General features: G+C 43.4%; 1 protein-coding gene across 1 annotated transcript; it reads right to left on the bottom strand.

The window, feature by feature from the left end:
- Window positions 1-1030: 1030 nt before the first annotated feature.
- Window positions 1031-17931, bottom strand: LOC311049014 (differentially expressed in FDCP 6 homolog). The gene is made up of 12 exons (XM_084062437.1): window positions 17681-17931; window positions 12059-12199; window positions 11038-11223; window positions 9195-9422; window positions 8707-8853; window positions 7673-7781; window positions 6912-7102; window positions 6169-6279; window positions 4844-5010; window positions 3639-3837; window positions 2674-2764; window positions 1031-1347 (listed from the first exon to the last, which is right to left on the bottom strand). The coding sequence occupies exons 1-12, from the start codon at window positions 17774-17776 to the stop codon at window positions 1178-1180; spliced, it is 1836 nt and encodes a 611-aa protein (XP_083918563.1). The 5' UTR covers window positions 17777-17931; the 3' UTR covers window positions 1031-1177.
- Between the last annotated feature and the right edge of the window lie 2990 nt (window positions 17932-20921).

The following is a 20921-nucleotide window of genomic DNA, read 5'->3' as shown; positions in this document are numbered from 1 at the left end:
AGAGGGCTCTTTGCTTCCGCCACTACCTGCGTGTTTATCTCAGCGCCCCCTGCTGTCCTGATACCGGCTGTGACGTCATCATCACGCTGACACACGCACGCTATGAAACGCGGACCAAAACATGCGCGTGCATGAGGGTTGTGGTTGGGCGGACAAAATGTTCGATAAAAACGCTAAAACTGGGTCAATTTCGCTAATTTTTTTTCCCTCTTCCTAAAAGTCACCTTTGCCCTAGTCAACATTGTGCATTGAACAAAAATACAACCTGCAAGTTGGCCTTTAAGCTCTTGTGATATACACTTGGATCTCACAGGGCCAGTTCTAGGAAGACTTGCCATTGTCTTTGTTTCGGTTTTTACTTTCCTTATTTTAACCATAGTGATTTTGCGATTCTTTTTCACTGATCTCATGAAACACACAACATCTCAGTTAAATATACTACTCTCACATCAAAATGGTTTTAGATTATTTTCATCATGTGTCTCACTAGCCAATCACAGGATGTGGAATTGGAGCACTATGTCACTGTTGTGACACCCAGTGAGAAGTAGGTGGTGTGTGGTCATCACAACATGACTCACTTAAAAAAAAGGATAAATGACTTTTTTTAAGTCCATACTGCTATTCGCTGGCCAATCACAGTCCTGAATTTGCAAAGTCAGCCAATCACATTACAGTTAGTGGTGATGACACTAGCTGTAATGTGATTGGCTGACTTTGCAAAAGTATCGATTTGCATTAACAATGGAAGGGTTAGGGGTATACAATGCGTTGTAGACTATTGGCCAATCACGGTGCAGGATTGGTCAGTGTCCAAAACTCACTTATAGGGGGCGGCTACACCGCCCCCAAAAAAGTCTGGTTTGTATGGAATAAACCTCTAACAAGACAATCAGGTGTACTGTACCAAACCTTTCTCAGTTCATCCCATAAGGTAATGTTTTATTTCTGCTTCATACATTTTTGCATTTAGGAGACAATGTGCATATTTTAATACATTAGCTATTTAAAACCAGTATGGACACATGGAAGCAGTATGAACCTTTATTTCTGCAGCACCTTTCACAACACAGTTACACAAAGTGCTGACATCAATCACTATAAATGTAAGACAAACAAAAAGCAGGTCGACGTGGTCAGTGCATCCATTAATTGTGTCACAAAGTCGACAATGTCTTCAGATGTCCTCCTGTCTCCGGTTGTTTTCCGCCCCCTCCTCTCTCCCCGCGTGTCCCTGTCCCTCCGCGTCTCTCTCGTTCTTCTGAAGGAGCTGCTGGAGGACAGGGTCTCGTGTCTTCGGTAGGGGAACGGGGGGGAGACCAGAGCTACCGGTGGACAATCTTTTCTCTGGAAGGAACCAAACAGCAAAAAGACAGAGAAAACCAGAGACACCGTCAGTCCTTTAATCTCTGCATGACAACTGGCCATGAACTAGTCACACATGACATGCTAAAAACAAAACGCACAATGAAAAGTATTACACAGTGAAATCCTCCCAGTGTTTAATCCATCCAAATGGCAAATTAATACATTCTCTTGAATCTTGCTGTGGACACTGATATGGATCTTGATATCTAATGCATTTTTAAATGTCTTTTAATCTGCTGTAACACAAATTGTCCTGTTTGGGACAAATACACTTGACCTTGATTTAAAATGTAGGCATTTGTCAGACGCTTTCATCCAGAAAGACTTAAAAGTGTGAGATCAATATAAGTGAACGTGAACTCTACTTAACAAATGAAATTACGTAAATAGTCACATAAGTAGAATTTAAGGAAAAGCCAAGTAGTGTCTCAAAGAAACTAAGATACAAAGTAAACAATGAACCTAGCATCTGTCTAAACAACATGCTATCTAAATAACATTCTGTACATTATCAGGGGTGAGGGTGAGTGCTAGGGGGTGAGGTGGAAATGGAATAGGTGACTGCTAGGGGGTGAGGTGCAGTCAGAAGAGCTGAGTGCTAGGGGGTGAGGAATAGGAATAGGAGAGCACTGCAACGTCGCCCGCACAGGAGGACCATGACATTACCATGTGACGACTGACATTCTAAAGTAGTGTGTATATCTGTCTGTCTATGTCATCATGATTTGTGTGCGTGGGGAACTCATTTGAAACAAGCTCAGTGCTTTAATGAGTCTTCCAGTTTAGTAGACCTTGTATTGTGAATGTGTACTTCCATGTACTGTTGTTCTCATGTCTTACTAAATAAAGTACATCAATCAATCAATCAATCAACAGAAATGTATCATTATTCTGTAGAGGTGAGTGCTAGGGGGTGAGGTGGACAAATCTGCCACAGCTAAAAAACATTGCTCTGGACAACTCCTCTGGCACTCCTCGTTTTGAATTACATTTCGCTCACCCCAGAGTTGTGGGTGACCAATCAGAGCCCACTATTCAAAGTGGGATTTTTTTTGCTGTGACGTTTGAATCTGTTTGTAACCGCCCCTTGGAAATGGATCTTCCACATCAAAGTTCCAGGCTAATATCTACAGGAGGGAGAAGAGTCTAGGACGCGTGGAGCGTTGTCCAGGGTGATTTAGGGAAGGGAGAAGATTCTAGGACACGTGGAGCGTTGTCCAGGGTGTTTTAGGTAGTTGTGGTGTTATTGTGAGCTTGTAGATCTGTTAATTAAGAGGAGAACAGAGAATTTAAAAGGGTATTTACCTCCTGGTCCAATGGGACGCATGAGTCTGTTCATCTGGATGTTCCAGTGCTTGACGCTGGTACTGGCCTGACGCAGCTTCCTCTGAGCAGCCTGGACAACAAGAACAATGTTCATGTAACTCTGAGCTCAGTGGTCAGCAACACATCAAACGCTACTGTTCAATTTCAAATACATTTTGCAGAGTTTTTATAATTATTTAAAAAAAAAATGTGTAGCCAATTATTGTTACCCTTTTTTTTGTCCCATTTCGTCATTATGCCAATTAATCCCCCCACACATTTGTGCGTTGCCACTGCTGTTGTATCCTACTGGTGGTGGAAAGTAACTAAGTAAATGTACTCAAGTACTGTACTTAAGTAAAATGTTAAGGTATTTGTACTATACTTGAGTATTACCAATTTCCAATATTTTTACTTTTACTCCATTACATCTCAGAGGCAAATATTGTACTTTTACTCCACTACAATTATTTGAAAACTTAAGTTACTAGTTACTTTGTAGATTTTGATTATTATTACAAAACATAAATAAATACATTAAACACTTCGGCCATTTGAAAATAGCCGATCTACAAGCTCGCGATGAGCTTGAGCGATGAGCTTCTCGTGCGAAACCCGCAAAACCTGGCAACGTTATCTCCCATTGTTTGACACATGAGATTTGATGAAAAAAAAAAACGGGCTTCGCAGTTAAGTTCAGATGGTAATGGGCAATGGCTGTGTGCAAAATCAGAGCAATTGCTTCAGCCAGTGAGGAGAACCGGGCAGCTTCACCGACAACTACAGACGCGACGACTACAGAGGTTTGTGAAATTATAGGAGGATATTGGATTATTGGCTCAGGAACGCGACAAAAACTAATTTTGGGTGAAGTATTCCTGTAAATGGGGGTCCGTGGCCTCATGGCATGCATATAAAAATGGGGGTCCTTTGAATTGTAAAGGTTGAGGATCATTGTTGTGTACCTGTATGTCCATGTCAACTCGCTGGCGGCTGGACCGCACCTTGTCCAGCTGCCTGTGGGCCTCCTGCAGAGCCTGGGTCTTGAGTTCCATTTCCTGCCTGAGTTCATGCTGCTCCTGCTGGGTGTGGGCGATGTAGCGCTCATGCTCCTCCTGGAGCGCCAGCAGAGCCTTCGACTTCTCCTCTTCCTCGGCCAGAAGCCTAGAGCCAGTGGTGCAAAGAAGTTTTTACTTAAGGGAACAGGTGGTTGACATAAATGGAGCCCTATCCTCATCCCTCCCAATGAAGCTCAAGGAAGCCTCCTTGGGCCTTTATAGCACGCCCACACTCACACCAAGATCAACAGGACCACGATGGAAATAAGCTTCCGGCTTTCTTGTGTTTATCCTTTTGACTATTCCCTGTGTACATTGTTTTGTTATGTGCATATTCTCAATAAATCAATAAATCAATCAATCAATCAATCAATCAATCAATACTGTTCTTAATTTATGTTAATGACATGAAATCAGCTTGAGGACACCCTGAAAAGAACAAATTGCATGTCTAAAAAGTCTATAAGCCATTAATGGACTTTGATATCAAAGTCCAGGGGCCAATCACAGCACTTTTTTAATCATAATGATTCAGAAAACCCCCCAGTTTTTTGGGTGTAATTGAGGTCATATAACAAAAAAGGAAAAAAAAAGGAAAATGAATGTCATGAAACCTTTAAATAAATCCACATGAAAGATGATCTCCATTCCAAGACCACCTGATCTCAGTACTTCTTTAACCACTTAAACCCCAGTATTTGTATTCGGGGAAACTTTGGCAGAAAACGCACCACGTTGCGACTTGTTGTAAGTGAAGTGTATTTTCAGCGAAGATATTTAATGCACAGCGAAAACTCAAAATATGCTAGCATAGAGCCCTGAGGGACTCCTCGAGCGGTTAAAAAGTCGACAACAGAGCTGACAGCGGAGTGCAACAAAAACCACAAGGATTCAAACATGCTGACAGGAAGCCAGCCTGTCATATGAGACTGAGGTGTGTGTGTGTGTGTGTGTGTGTGTGTGTGTGTGTGTGTGTGTGTGTGTGTGTGTGTGTGTGTGTGTGTGTGTGTGTGTGTGTGTGTGTGTGTGTGTGTGTGTGTGTGTGTCTGTGCACGCGTGCGTGTGTGTGTCTGTGTGTGTGTGTGCGTGTGTGTGTGTGCGTGTGTGTGTACCTGGCCTGTGCGAGGCAGAAGGCCTCCTCGTCGCGTCGGGTCCTGACCTGCTCCTGGAGCGCCTCCTCCAGACATCTCTGCGTCTCCTCCAGCTCCCGGATCCTCCTCCTCTGTCTCTCTGCCTCCTCCTCCTTCTGGCTCAGCTCGTCCTGCATGCTGGCCCGCGCCTGAGACACCACAACATGATGCTTATACTGTAGCATGGGAAAAGTCAGTTGCAATTCAGGATGAATTTCAATAGGCTCTATGCACAGCAGCCATATTGGAGAGAAATTGGGCTTCTTCTTACTTCCTTCACAGGTGTTACCAATGCTACTAATGAAGGCTCTGTTCCATTCTGGTCAGGGTGCTGATATCAACATATCATGCATGTTGTCACTAGAAACACTCCATTTTGGTTCCAAAATGGCCCCTTATGGCGGGTGTGTAACTCTGAGAGTGTACAAATGGAACCAAATAATAATAATAACTTTATTTATATAGCGCCTTTCAAAAACAAGTTACAAAGTGCTTTACAATAACAACAGTTCAAGACCCTTACGGGTCCATTTGGTTCCATTTGTACACTCTCAGAGTTATAGAGAAGACTTGAAAATAAGACAACCACTATGCCACACTAAATGGAACAGAGCCTTAATTAGTATCATTGGTAACACCTGTGAAGGAAGTAAGGAAGGGGCCCAATTCATTCCCAATATGGCTGCTGTGCATAGAGCCTATTCAGGAGCCAAGAAGGAGGCAGGGTCAAAATCAGGAGTGTTGGCAGGTATGCTGATATGGTCGTTCTTGTATGTGAGGGGGCCATGTTTTCAAAACATTAATGTTAGGTGTGTAACAAGGTTATAATAGTTTTGGATTTTTCATTATAGTTTAGTTTTAATTCATTTTTAGAGCCGAGTGCTGTTTTTTTTTGTTTTAGTTTTAGTGTTAGTTAAAAAAAAAATACACTTTTGGTCATTTGTCAGGTGCAGGATTGAAAAGGTCAGATTGTAAACAAGTAACTCAAGGACCACGAGGTGCCGTACGGTGGTGCCGACAGCTGGTGTAAAACTGGTACAGCAAAATAAATAGATTAAGATTTCATATCATCCCAAAAAGCTTATGAATAGACAATGAAAACTAAGGGCATTTTGTCTATAACATTAACTTCAGTTTGTTTTAGTTACTTTTGTAAACACACAATACAGTTTCAGTTAGTTATCGTTTCTTTCTTTTTAATTCTCGTTTTTATTTATTTCAGTAAACGAAAATGTTTTTTCAATTTTAGTTTCTGTTATTTTGTTAGTTTCAGTTGACTATCATAACCCAGTGTGTGAGCTGCTGACCTGTTCAGCGTCTTGCAGCTGTTGTTGCAGCGCTCTGTTCAGCTCCTCATGCTGTTGTCTCCACCTCCTCTCCTCCTCCAGGAGGTCTGCCTGCGCCTGCCGCTGCGCTCCCTAAAACACCACGTTCAAAACTTTACACTGGTGTCTGCACCCCCCGAAACACCACGTTAAAAGCTTTACACTGTTGTTTGCACCCCCTAAAACACCACGTTCAAAACTTTACACTGGTGTCTGAACCCCCTAAAGCACAATGTTCAAAACTTTACACTATGTCTGAACCCCCTAAACATCAAGTTCAAAACTTTACACTTGTGTCTGCACCTCCTAAAAATCAAGTTCGAAACTTTATGCTGGTGTTTGAACCCCATAAAAATATATTTCAAAACTTTACACTGGTGTCTGTACCCCATAAAACGTGTACAGCCGATCTACAAGTTGACAACGCGACGCAACCCCTAACCCTAATTTGAAAACTTTTCCTAATTGTAAAAGACTAACAAAAAAAATAATATATATATATATATATATATTATTTTTTTACCCTAAAACAACCATTTCTCTTGTGAGGACCAGGAAAATACACTCACACACCCGCACACGCACATACACACACACACACACACACACACACACACACACACACACACACACACACACACACACACACACACACACACACAGGCACACACACACACACACAGGCACACACGCGCAAACACAAGCACACATGCACACACGCACACCTGTAGTAGTTGCAGTTGCACCAGGTTGGTGTCTCTCTCTGCCTGCAGGAGGTGGAGTCTGTGTAGCTCCTCCTCCTTGGCGACCTGTCTCCGCCCTCGCTCCGCCCTCTGCTGGCGGCGCTGCGTCTTCAGCTCGGCGTGCAGGGTTACGCCCCGCCCCTCTACGCACAGACGCAACGCCGTCTGGATGGCTGCACACACCGGACACACCCATTAATCTGTGTGTGTGTGTGTGTGTGTGTGTGTGTGTGTGTGTGTGTGTGTGTGTGTGTGTGTGTGTGTGTGTGTGTGTGTGTGTGTGTGTGTGTGTGTGTGTGTGTGTGTGTGTGTGTGCGAGGATGTGTGCGTGTGCGTGTGTGCATGCGCACGCATACTGTATTAAAAGGCTTTAGGCTTATGGTTAAACATGGCAATTTAAAAAAATGGCTTTCATAAAATGTGTGTGTGTGTGTGCGTGTGTGTGTGTGTGTGTGTGTGTGTGTGTGTGTGTGTGTGTGTGTGTGTGTGTGTGTGTGTGTGTGTGTGTGTGTGTGTGTGTGTGTGTGTGTGTGTGAGAGGGTGTGGGTTTGTAATTCCACTAAGCGTGGTTGTCGGGTGGAAACATCACTAGATGTCACTTATTGTATGTATCGATTGATTGATTGATTGAATACCTTGATAGTCAGAAATGTAAACAGCACGAGGTACAGTCAGACATGTACTGTAGGCTAAAAGGATGATAAAGGTATAATGCAAAGGTATTAATGCACAGTGTTGCTCACCACTGGTCCACTCCTGTCTCTGCTTGGAGTCTGCAGCGCTCATCTCATAGGTCTTTGTCAGGGTCTTCACACAGAGCATACAGCGCTTACCCTCCCTTTCTGGGAGAACCTTTAAACACACAGAACATACAGCGCTTAATAATAATAATAGGTAATCAGATATCGGCCATAATTCCAATATCATGCTTCCCTATATGCAGTATTAGGGTCCGGTATGCATGGTATTGACATGATACAAAAGAATCTCAATGATAGTGAAAATAGCAAATGTGCAAGCTCACGACACAATTTACATCTGCTATAGGCTCTATTCACAGCAGCCATATTGTGAAGACATTCACAGGTGTTGCCAATGATACTAATGAAGGCTCTGTTCCATTCTGGTCAAACAGAGTCAGGGTGCTGATATTGTGCATTCATTGTTGGCTCACTGGAAACACTCTGCTAGACCAGTGTGTCTAAAGTTGGGGTCCTGGGACCTCATTGGGCTTCCAATTGGCCCCTTACGGGTGTGTAACTCTGAGAGTGTACAAATGGAACCAAATGGACCCGTAAGTCAGTTCTTGTCCGTTTGATGCCTATAGCCCCGGTTGCCACGGCAACGGGTTGGCACTTTCAATGTAAAATTCCAAAATGGCCGCCGTGTGAATATGGTCTATAATATGGATATCTCCAATCTGGAAACCCATCGTCAAAAAAAAAGAAGGAAAAAACAGCGCCCTCTGCTGTTTTCGGAATCCGTTCTTGAGATATTAGGAGGTCCCTGATGTCATCAGTATATGCCCATAATATTGGAATGCCCATATATATGGGCATATCGGTCTGATCAGCAGTTCTGGACAACCGGATGACCAAACTACTCTGTTCGTCCACCCATCCATCCGCCCTATTAGGCAATTTTAATATTTGAAATAAGGCTCAAGTGGTTAATTCACACAATGTACCTTCTTCCCTTGAAATTAATGTAAGTCATTTGAAATGCAAGTGGAGTGAAAGTCACAAGTATCCGAAACTATCCAAATAGTCAATCTAACCTCCACACAGCAATTGTGGTCCAGGTCAATGCAGCCTTTTTCCTCCCTGTTCTCCTCACTGTCATAGTAGACCAGGCTGTTGGAGCTCAGCCTGAACCAGCGCTCGTTCCAATTCCTTCTGACGTGGCCTTTCTTCCACAGATAGCCCTATGTGACACACACACACACACACACACACACACACACCCACACACCCACACACAGAAACGCACACACAGAAACGCACACACAGAAACGCACAGACAGAAACGCACAGAAAGAAACGCACGCACACACACACACACACACACACACACACACACACACACACACACACACACACACACACACACACACACACACACACACACACACACACACACACCGTCGCACACATATTTTTATTACAGGACAGACGGACAGACAGACAATATTTGCAAGTAACTTTACAGAAAAAAACAAGTCCAAAATCGCTTATAATAAGCAGACTTGGCAACGCCGACACAGACCTCCTTGATGACATTAAGGATCATCTCTTGGTACACGTGCTGGACGGCCACAGCGAGGCGCTCTCGGTCCACACCTCGGCTCAGCCTCCCACTGCCCACCCACTCCAGGAACAGCCACACGGTGATGCCGCTCTGCCGCACGGCATCCCGCGAAATGAAGTCCTCCATGTCCACGTAACTCAGCTCCACATTCATGCCTACACACACTTTCTTCAGCAAGTACTCCAGCTAGGGGGCGACACATGTACTGTTTTACTTCAATTATTGTTACAAAACATACATTAACCATTATTATTTTATTTTTTTTCGAACACATTTTTTAACCCAGTGCCAATTGCCTAAGGGTTAGGGTTAGGGTAATCCTGGGCGCTACTCTCCCTCTGCCAGCCTAGGGAGAGCCCAGAACTGAGCTCATGCCTCCTTCAATGCATGAGGAGCTAGCAAGCTGCTACTTATCACCTGACAGGGGGGAGTTCCCCCGGTAGGACGTAGCGCATGGAAGGAACACGTTATTCCAACCAGTTCCTTTCCCCTCCATCAGGTGCCCCGGCTGACAAGGGGGGGGCAGTATAGAGACCAGGATTACTGCATGTTTTTGTAAGCTCACCTACCCTAGGGGACATGGGGAGAACATGCAAACTCCGCACAGAAAGGCCCTTTCACCAACCCCCCCTAGGATATGGGCACTGATGACGCGAAGGAGAGAACACACCCCCAGCACCCACAGCATCCCCGGCGGGAATCGAACCCAGGACCTTCTAGCTGTGAGGCAACAGCGCTACCGATTGCACCACCGTACCCCCACATTAACCATTTAAGCCCTATTTCAGTGGTTCTCAAACTCTTCAGGTCACGACCTCCCCAAAAGAATCATAATTGAATTGGGGACCCCCCCATCCCAACTTGCACTTGAAATTGCAGGAGATGAGGGATACAATTTTGACTTGGTTCAACTGATAAATATTGTGAAAATAGCCGGTCTACAAGTTCAGCATGTAGATCGGCTATTTTCAAAATCTTTGCCTGTCTATAATATTTGACAATTTGTTTGACCATTTGTTTTTGTATAGTTTGTTGATTACTTTTGACGCAGTGATGGTCTTGTTATCATTTATTATTTTATTTTAGAGGTAATAAAAAGGTCTTAAAAGTCCTTCAATTATAACTTGAAATGTAGCCGGTACCTTGTATACACGATGTTGGTTTGTTTACTGTTAAAGGAGAGTACCGGTCATTTTAGGTTGTATGTTTGATGTGTCGCTAATCACTCACCAACATACAAAGGAACGTTGAATTTTTCCAGATCTGCCCCTGTTGTCCATTCTGCAGACCCCTTGCAGCGGCATAATGGGAGACGTGTGTAAGAGTGAAAATCGTCTATTTTAACAGATGCTAAGCTTGTTTTTTTTCTCCTAATACTCGTCGTGGAGTCTCATGATACTCAAACATGCGCTGAATGTACCGCAGGAGCTACCGCTCATGCAGAAAGACATGACGCTGGTTGCTTGTTTCTCTCACAAAATCTGGCACACGCCAGGTTCACGGCATGTTGGTGAGTGATTAGCGACACATCAAACAAACAACCTAAAATGACCGGTACTCTCCTTTAAGTGAGAAAACAATGTTGCACATTAAGCTAATCATCTGGGGACCCTCCAAAATCATTTGGGGGGTCCCCACAGTTTGAGAACCAAAGCCCTATTTTATACGTCAGAGATTTGAAAATAGCTGATCTGCAAGCTCACAATACGTTGCATCGCGGTGATCTGTGATCTGCTATTGGACTTGTACATGTAACAGAGTAATGCAGTAAGATAAAAGATGGCGGGAAGCAGGGGGCCACCTCTTCAGGAAGTAAAACCAGCGGGTAGGAGTCCTCTGACAGGAAGTTGAACAGACTCCAGAGGCGGAAGGCGTCCTCTGGGTCCTGCAGGAGGTTGTGTTCAGGGTCGGGTCGGTAGTTCTTTTTGGCAGAGAGGAGCCAACACAGCTCATCCACCTTGTTCTTGTTGAAGGTGCCCTCCACCACCTGAACCAGTGTTGATTTTGAGAGAAAAGTTTGATTACATTTTTGTCGTAATCGTTTGAAGAAAATTCCATTCAGTTATAGTCACATTTTAGTCTCTTTTAGTCTTACTTTTAGTCTAGTTTGCATTTTCGGCTCCGTTAAAAAAAAACAGTTAAAACGACGGAGGCTGAAGCGAACAGACGCTGTCCCAATATGGACAGAATCGTAAATCACCCCCCCCCAGTCAACATGTGACGTTGTGGGTACCCCCGACACATCAAACGTTTGCCGTCTGATCAAATCCGTCCCAAGCCGTCAGTGTTCATTTGGACATCAAATTTTGATCTCGTTTTAGTCATAGTCTTTTGAATAAAATGTCATTTAGTTTTTGTCATATTTTTGTCATCTGAAATGTTTTAGTTGTAGTCGACTAGATATGATTTTAGTCGACTGAATCAACAGTTGATGTTGACGACAAAAATGTATTTCGGCGGGCCTTGATGGTGTCGTAATGCTTAATTTTACACTTTGGTTACATGCGCAACGCGTTGTGAGCGGCTATATTCAGAGCGCAACACCCGAGCACAACCAAACATAAAATGCCTTGTCTTTTAGTTCTACTTTATCTCTTCTCCACTAGTCCCTCCCACACATTTTAGTCTAGTTTTTATTTTCTGACAAAATTGTCAATAGATTTAGTCTTAGTTATAGTCATCATAGCTTAGTTTTTATTTAGTTTTCTTCAGTGAAAAAAGGTAGTCGACCATCAATTTTCGTCATATATTTTGTCAGCGAAATGAACACATGTGAGAATGCGTTGTTTATGTACATGTCAGCCGAGTTGTACGGTAGATACCTTGTCCAGTATGAACTTGTTGAGGTAGGGCATGTATCCCTGGGTGGACACGGGTCCATCATCATCGTCTCTGAAGTGTTCCTCCAGCGACCCAGGGTCATGAGGGATGTTCAGCACCGTGTACAGGTTATGAGACAACACCTACACACACGCACGCACGCACGCACGCACGCACGCACGCACGCACGCACGCACACACACACACACACACACACACACACACACACACACACACACACACACACACGCACACAGGTATTATTATACTTGCGGGGACATCAACATTTTCTGGACACCGATTGTATGAATGCATTTTTTTAAATGTAAGCCTGAAGCCGAGTATATCGGCATTTTTTTGGTACATGACACCAGCACGCAAGCCACTGTAAATCAGGCATCACTCCTTCTCTAATCCCCAAATGTAACCTCTATGTTTAATCCTAAAACTATCCCCAACCTGGATGTAAACGTCTCTCTACAAAACTTTTTTGACCATAAAACCACCATTTTTCTTGTGAGGTACAGGAAAACGGTTAGGAATACACACTGATGACGTGAAGGAGAGAACACACCCACAGCATCCCCGGCGGGAATCGAACCCAGGACCTTCTAGCTGTGAGGCAACAGCGCTACCGAATTGCACCACCGTGCCCCCACATGAACCATTTAAACCCTATTTCAGTGGTTCTCAAACTCTTCAGGTCACAACCTCCCCAAAATAATCATAATTGAATTGGGGACCCCCCCAACCTAACTTGCACTTGAAATTGTCGCTGAATTCCGATACCCCAAACTTTCACACTCGCTCACTCTCCTCGCGTCCTCCCCTTGCGCCTAAGCCCTGCCCCTGCGAGGAGGAGAGGATTAAATGTGAGGACGGAGTGGTCGACCCGTTGGCCTCACAGGATCGGAATGCTCTCTAGCGTCTCATACAGCTGGATCACTGGAAGGCTCTGACTGGAGCCGTGGATGAAAATATACATGCATAGAATACTATGCAGGTATATAATAGTACAGAATAGAAGAATAGACAATTCATCTGTGTGGATAGCCATATCGTTATCTTTATAGTTAACATTGTTGTGCAAAGCCATTTATTCCTGAAATAGTGAATGAAGCGCCTGGATGCGCAAACGTACATTTATGAATGGAATAAACAGTCCCCCCCCCCACGACAGTCCCGCAACAAGGCACTATGTTGCCAATGTTACATCATATTACATATTCAGTCCACATATATAAATACATACATTTTAATTATATGTCACATTTATAGCAGTCCCTGCATTCAGGCATGCACTAAAAACATATAGAACTAAAAACACATAAAAACTATGCTTTAATAGCTTTTGGGCGGCATTTTAGGCAAGGTTTCGGGTTTCAAGCAGCTACATGTGGAGGAGGACCATGTATACGTCACGGGAGAAAGGAAAAAAACTTGTACACGTTATGCGGGAGTCTGCCGCGAGGAGATGTGAAGAGTGGTCGAACGTACACTTCATGTACACTCGCTCCATGCACACTCGAAGAGCCTGCTCGGCTCCTCCACTCGCCCCCACTCGGCTCCTCCAAAAAGCAAATGAAAAAAAAAAAGCTAACTATTTCCTTGTCAAGCTGGAGTGACCGAGTGGGAGTGAGCGTGTGGCCGAAATTTTGGGTATTGGAATTCAGCGACTCACTCAATCACGCATGCACGCCCGCCCGCCCGCCCGCCTGCACACACACACACACACACACACACACACACACACACACACACACACACACACACACACACACACACACACACACACACACACACACACACACACACACACACACACACACACACATTTAAAATATTTATTTATGTCCACATAAATACAAGGTCTAAAGGACACAAATACTGGTAGTGCAGTTTGACATTGTGGGTTACTACGGCATATGTGCCGACAAAGGCAATCACAGTTACAGTTATACACACACGTAGGGCCAAACAGGCAGTATACAGCTTAAGGGTACAGATAGCAGCGCCATCTCCAAATAGCGCGACTGCCAATGATAGCTGACACTGAGCAATATTTTGCTAGCTGTTTGGCTCTTCTCTTTGAGAGACCAGCTATCTGAAGGCCTCTAACAACGAGCTTATGAACATGGCCCAGGCTGCCAAATATGAAAACTAAAAGTTTACAGTTGTAGCCCAGTTGCGACATGGTCTGCTCTAGCAGTCGATACTTCAACACCTTAGTTATAAAGGCTTCTTCTAGGCTGTGGTCAAACGTACAGCCAACCTCTAGAATGAGAACCTCTCTACTGTTCTCATCAACAACAACAACAACAACAACAATATTGGGGGTGTTTGCTGCTATATCAGAGAACATTGAGACATCACTACACAGATTGAACATACTCGGCTTCACAGTGAGTGCTTATACAGCACTGGTGCTGAGGATGTGGGCCATGGTTTCAGTAATCTGTGCGTGGTCGTGATGTATACAGTGTGGGCTATGGCTGTCGGAGCCAGATGGAAAGGTTAAGCACACACACACACACACACACACACACACACACACACACACACACACACACACACACACACACACACACACACACACACACACACACACACACACACACACACACACACACACACACACACACACACACACACACCTACTGTTAGAGTAAATGTAACTCCTTCGTCTAACTGTCTGTCTATTAATTATGATTGAGTCACTTCAAACTTAAAGTCCTTTGTCATGAGGTGAGTGCTATGCTGTTGTGGTTGGTGTTAAGCAGCTAAACCACTGCAGGTCCTTTGTAGGTCAGAGTCAGTGCTGCCAGATTTCACAGACAAACAAGCAGCCAGGTCTATGAAAACGACCCAAAAGAAGCAACCAGTTTTACCACTTGAACCACATCAGCTATTTGAAAATAGCAGATCTACAAGCTTTGGGAGGTCCTTGACATGAAAATGTTTGAGAACGATGATTAGGAAACAAGCCCAAATAAGCAACTATACACTTTAGAAACAAGCCCCAAAACACTACAACCCACAACTACCAACATTTACAAGCGACTTTACAGAAAGAAAATACATGTAATAAGCAGACATGGCAACACCGGTCAGAATGTTCATTGTTATTACAGTATGTGACTAATCCCAGTCACACTGTGTGGATTCAGAGAGCACACGGCCAGCCTGTAATCTCATGTTTGTGTGCAATCAATACGCTGAAAATATGCTTTCTGAAAACAAAACCCAGGGGGGGAAATAAGGGATTCTTTATTGGGAAACAGACTGCGTTTACCAACAAAGATTTGTTTTGCTACGTTTTTGGCCCTAGTTTGGTCCTCTCCTATGCATCTGTCGCTCTGTAGGTGTGAAAAAGGCCTGTTTTTCAGAAAACAAACCCATGGAATGATTCACTCAATGACATATGCATAACGTCCAAACAAATCTTTTTTTTAGGGCAGTGGTGGCCTAAAGGTTAGACGAGCGCCCTCGTTGCCGGAAGGTTGCCGGTTCGAATCCCCGGACCGGCAGGAAAAATCTGGGTGGGGAAGTGAATGTTCACCACTTCCCCAACACTACTGAAGTGCCCTTGAGCAAGGCACTGAACCCCAACTGCTCCAGTGGAGCTGCGTAGTGGCCAACAGTATAAGACTGTGGTTGTACTAGTCAGCTCCCAGGTTTTAATGTGTCTGTCTGTCTGTGTGTTTCTATGTGCAGGGCGTTGCTGAAAATGAGCACTTGTGCTCAGCTACTACCCTGGGTAAATAAAGAACAAAAACAAAAAAACAAAAAAAAATCGTTGGCCTCATATAGCATAATAGGCTCTATTCACAGCAGCCATATTGTGAAGACATTCACAGGTGTTACCAATGATACTAATGAAGGCTCTGTTCCATTCTGGTCAAACAGAGTCAGGGTGCTGATATTGTGCATGTTGGCCCACTGGAAACACCAGTGGATCTACAGTTGGGGTCAAGGGACCCTCATGGGCTTCCAAATGGTCGCTTACAGGTGTGTAACTCTGAGAGTGTACAATTGGAACCTTACGGGTCCATTTGGTTCCATTTGTACACTCTCAGAGTTATGGGGGTCGTGGAAACCACTGTGCTAGACTAAATGGAACAGAGCCTTCATTAGTATCATTGGTAACACCTGTGAATGTCTTCATAATATGGCTGCTGTGTATAGAGCCTATATTGCCTAGTCATATTTTGGCCTAATTGAGATATCTGCTGAACTCCTCTCCTAACACTGCTGATTCAAAGAAATGACTTAGGTAGATATGATGTTAGGAGAGTAGAGTTAGGCAGATAAATATGACTTTTTTTCTCCCTCATAATTGCGTACGTCAAAAGACTATGAGGCTAACAAAATGTGTTTTAAAAGAACAATTCCATCAAAAATAGAATTCACTGGTCAGTTTTGTGTCTTGCGTCAGAGTTAAATAGGCCCTGTGCACAGCACGACAGCAGCCATGTTGGAAAGAAATTGGGCCTCTTCCTTACTTCCTTCACAGTACCAATGTTACTAATGAAAGCTCTGTTCCATTCTGGTCAGACAGAGTCAGGGTGCTGATATTGTGCATGTTGGGAAACACTCTGCTACACCAGTGGGTCTCAAAGTGTGGTCCAGGGACCCTTGTGGTTCCTCGAGGGGGTTCCAAATGGCCCCTTACGGGTGTGTAACTCTGAGAGTGTAGTGGTTCCATATGTACACTCTCAGAGTTATGGGGGTCCTTGAAATTAAAACGTTTTATAACCACTGTGCTACACTAAATGGAACAGACTGAGCCTTCATTAGTATCAGTACCTGTGAATAATGATACATAGCACTTTTCATACATCAAAATGCAGCTCAAAGTGCTGTACAATACAGCAAAAGTCAAAACAGATGAAAAAGGTAAGGAAAAGGCCCAATTTCTGTCCAGTATGGCTGCTGTGCATGGAGCCTAATGACGCTGTGTGGCTGTGTACAGATGGCATGATGATAGAACGCATACAGGAAATGGAAAATGTCTGGTTAGAACAGGAAGTCTCAGCCACACATAGGCGCACATTGAAGCATCCATGTCAACACCACTGCACTCCTGCACACAGTAAAACCCTCCATGTTCATTCAGCAACTTACAGTATGGCTTATTTATTTCAGTCAAGAACCCCCAAATGAATATGTATTTTGCCGCGGACCCCGAAAAATATTCTGTCCCCCATATGTTGTCTGGGGGAATTATTCAAATATTTCAAAATTCAAAAATAACCAATCTACAAGCTCACAGCTGAACTTGTAGATTGGCCATTTTTGAACAGCCAACGTATAAAACATGGTTAAAGTGATTATTATATTAACTCATTTTGCTGGGGACCCCCTCAAGGACCCCTGGGGGTCCCCCCGGACACCACTTTGAGAACAACAGCTCTTTTTTCATTCTTTCCGAAATGTTCCAAAAATAGCTGATCTACAGGCCCACCACGATACGTTGCATGAACCATTGTTGCCTTCTTTTGTGGCTGTTTTTTTGTTGTTGTTTCACAAATATCTGTGTGCGTCGGTGTGCTTGTAGATCTGCTGTTTTCAGCAAATAGGGATGAATGCGGATGCTATATAGGAGTTCAAGATAACTCACGTACCTTGAGCTGGGATTTGGACACCTTGCCGCTCTTCTCCACGTCTAGAGAGGTGAAAGCATACCAGATGGACTTCAACAGCTCTGCACGCATCTCCATATCTGTCTGTCTGTCTGTCTGTCTGTCTGCCTGCCTGCCTGCCTGCCTGCCTGCCTGCCTGCCTGTCTGTCTGTCTGTCTGTCTGTCTGTCTGTCTGTCTCTCTGTCTGTCTGTCTGTCTGACACCTCGCTACATTCAGTGTGTCTGCACTGTGTGCAATATGTCACCTAACTACCGTATAGGCTGTGTGTGAGTGTTGTTGTTGGCTTTGAACAACAGTCTGTGGTTTCTGTCTGTCACACCCGCCCCCTCCCCTCTATGATCTGATGCTGGCCTCACAGCAGAGCGCCCCCTACCTGTCGCACATGAGAATAACAACAACAGAGGTCAGGCTGGTCGTGTGACAACAAAGTTGAGTTTGAGGTATTTGTGTGATTTGTGATGAAATTAATCACAATTGAAGAAAAAAAAAAAGCCAATAGGGCCTAATACTAAACAACATATAATTAATGAGGTAATACAAGTTGTTGCTGAAATGTTTTCAGATAAAAGCTATTTCAGTTTGTAAAAAAAACAACTAAAAACTAAGACAAAGCAAAGGATACAGTATGTATTTTATTGTATTATTCTCACACACACACACACACACACACACACACACACACACACACACACACACACACACACACACACACACACACACACACACACACACACACACACACACACACACACACACACACACACACACTGTGACACACAACATTAAGTTGTGTCGTTTGTGAACTTCTGCTAGAGCACTTTCATGTCTTGCTACACATTACCACCAGAGGGCAGTGCTACCCTGTCTGCACGGATTGACTCATGAATGGCAGTTTGACAACTCTCAATAATAAAAGTACCAGTGACACTCTGCTTAGCTAGTAAACAAGTCTAAATATCCCATTGTGTACATTAAAATATTTTTTTTTTCTACTCTGGCTTTTGAACACCCCAGACAGTTTTTAAGTTGCTTGATTCAGACACGCCTTCATACTATACAAACCCATTTTAACTTAAAATGTTTTTTTTTTTAAAAACCATGTTAGATTAATTGAAAACACCTGTACTTGGTTCTGGTAACTGATATTGGCCTTCTGATGTGTCAGGGGCTGTGTTTTTTCAATGACTGTTCATTCCTTTCTCTAAAAAAATTGTAAAACTAAAAAATAAAATATAATACATTGAAAAAACATGCCCCCTCACGTAGTAGAAGGACAATATCAGTCACCAGTACCAAGATCAGGTGTTTTCAAAAAATGTGTCATGGTCAAAATAGAGTTAGTTAGAGTTAGAGTTAGTTAAATAAAGTTCCAATGGGTTTGTATAGGAAGGATTAAAGAAATATCAAATATCTAAATACTGAATCAAGCAACTTATAAACTGTCTGGGGGGCTCACAAAAGCGTGAGTAGACGATAAAATGACCCCAAACATATTTGAAAGCGAAATATCCCTTTAATTGTGTACTTAAATAACTTTCCACCAGTGCACACTGTGATTGGATAACAGGGAAATGTGGAGGTGAGAGAACGCGCACGCGCACACACACACACACACACACACACACACACACACACACACACACACACACACACACACACACACACACACACACACACACACACACACACACACACACACACACACACACACACACACACACACACACACACATATTAATCCATAACAAACAAACTTCAGCCACAATGAAAGACAGGGCAGACTTCCTGGTGGGACAACACCCTAAAATGAACACACACACACACACGCGCGCGCACACACACACACACACACACACACACACACACACACACACACACACACACACACACACACACACACACACACACACACACACACACACACACACACACACACACACACACACACACACACACGCCAAACATCAGGAGCCCTATAGCCAACACCAGGAGATTAGGACAGACAGGAAGTGTATTTGGGGCTCCGCTCAGTTCCCCTCTCTTCACTCTCTTCACTGTTAACCAAAACTATCAATAACACAAAGTAGAAATATTCTGTAGTAAGTAAAAAACAAAAAAAACAAACCTGTATTGAATATTTTATTTTGTGTTGGAAATGTTGGAGTGTAATTGTCATTCCATGCTATCTATAAGGGGACACCTGTTAGTTTTAAGCTGAACAGACAGACCTATTTCATAACGCTGTATTCAGGTACTATTGTAAATACCGTAAATCCTCTAATAGTGACCCGGGCTTTCATTTGTTTCAACTGTACCAGGTTTTTATTGAAAGGAGGCCTATATTTCATTTTTTTGAAAAAAAGGCTTGTATTATATTATTATTATTGTAATGTACAAAAAGAGGCTTGTATTAGAAGAGAGGCTTTTAATCGCTTCTTTCAACAACGCCCCCAGTCATTCATAGAGACCCGGTTTTTAATTGGATATAGGTCACTATTAGAGGATTTGCGGTATGTAGATAACTTGTTTTCTTTTTGTGCTCTTGTTTGATGGACCTCAAAGCTCACAATGAGGTTGGAGGTCAAAAGCTTAGCTGATTTTGCAGAAAGTTTGAGGATCCAATGGAGTTAGCTGGTTTTGTCAGAAGCGCTTTTTAATACCTTTCATTGGTTCAATATTTTTTAAATATACACACAGACGTAAAGGGTGTTCAATTGCACTGATTTATGGGGGGGAAAATGCCAAAGCGGAGTTAGCTGGTTTCTGCCGGACAGCAGTCAGTTCTTCACTACATAAAATTCAGTTTTCATTGGAGGTTACTCGAGTGCTCAAAATTAAACAAAACAAATGCCATTCGGTCTGGAAGAAAAAGTTGTACTGCCAGGCAATACTTGCTTGACAAATTGTGTTGCCATGGCAATACTGACACTAATGACGACAGCGGCCATGGTTCAACCTCTTGTGGTCTGCTGCATGTAGGAAATGTGTTTTCGTTCACAACACAGCAGCGTGACTGTTGGAGGTAAGAATAAACTCTTTTTGATTTACCCTTTTTAATTGTAGTTGTAATAACATCAATGATAGTAATGTAGTAACCATTTAGAACAGTGGTTCTCAAAGTGGGGTCCAGGGACCATCTGGGTTCCTTGGGGGGGTTCCAAATGGACCCTTAACAGGTCTGTAACGATTTTATCCTAAACTAATGTGAAGCTTGAATGTAAA

Source organism: Gymnoscopelus microlampas, assembly GCF_963454915.1.
Source record: "Gymnoscopelus microlampas genome assembly, chromosome: 7".
NCBI lineage: Eukaryota > Metazoa > Chordata > Actinopteri > Myctophiformes > Myctophidae > Gymnoscopelus > Gymnoscopelus microlampas.
The sequence above is the reverse complement of the archived record's forward strand: the minus strand, read 5'-3'. Positions and strand labels throughout refer to the sequence as shown.

Coding starts and splice junctions, on each gene's coding strand:
- LOC311049014 (XM_084062437.1), bottom strand. CDS start 17,776: ATGGAGATGCGTGCAGAGCTGTTGAAGTCCATCTGGTATGCTTTCACC. Junction 12,200..17,680: donor TGTCCAAATCCCAGCTCAAG/GTACGTGAGTTA, acceptor GCGTGTGTGTAG/GTGTTGTCTCATAACCTGTA. Junction 3,838..4,843: donor TTCTGCCTCGCACAGGCCAG/GTACACACACAC, acceptor CACTGGCTCTAG/GCTTCTGGCCGAGGAAGAGG.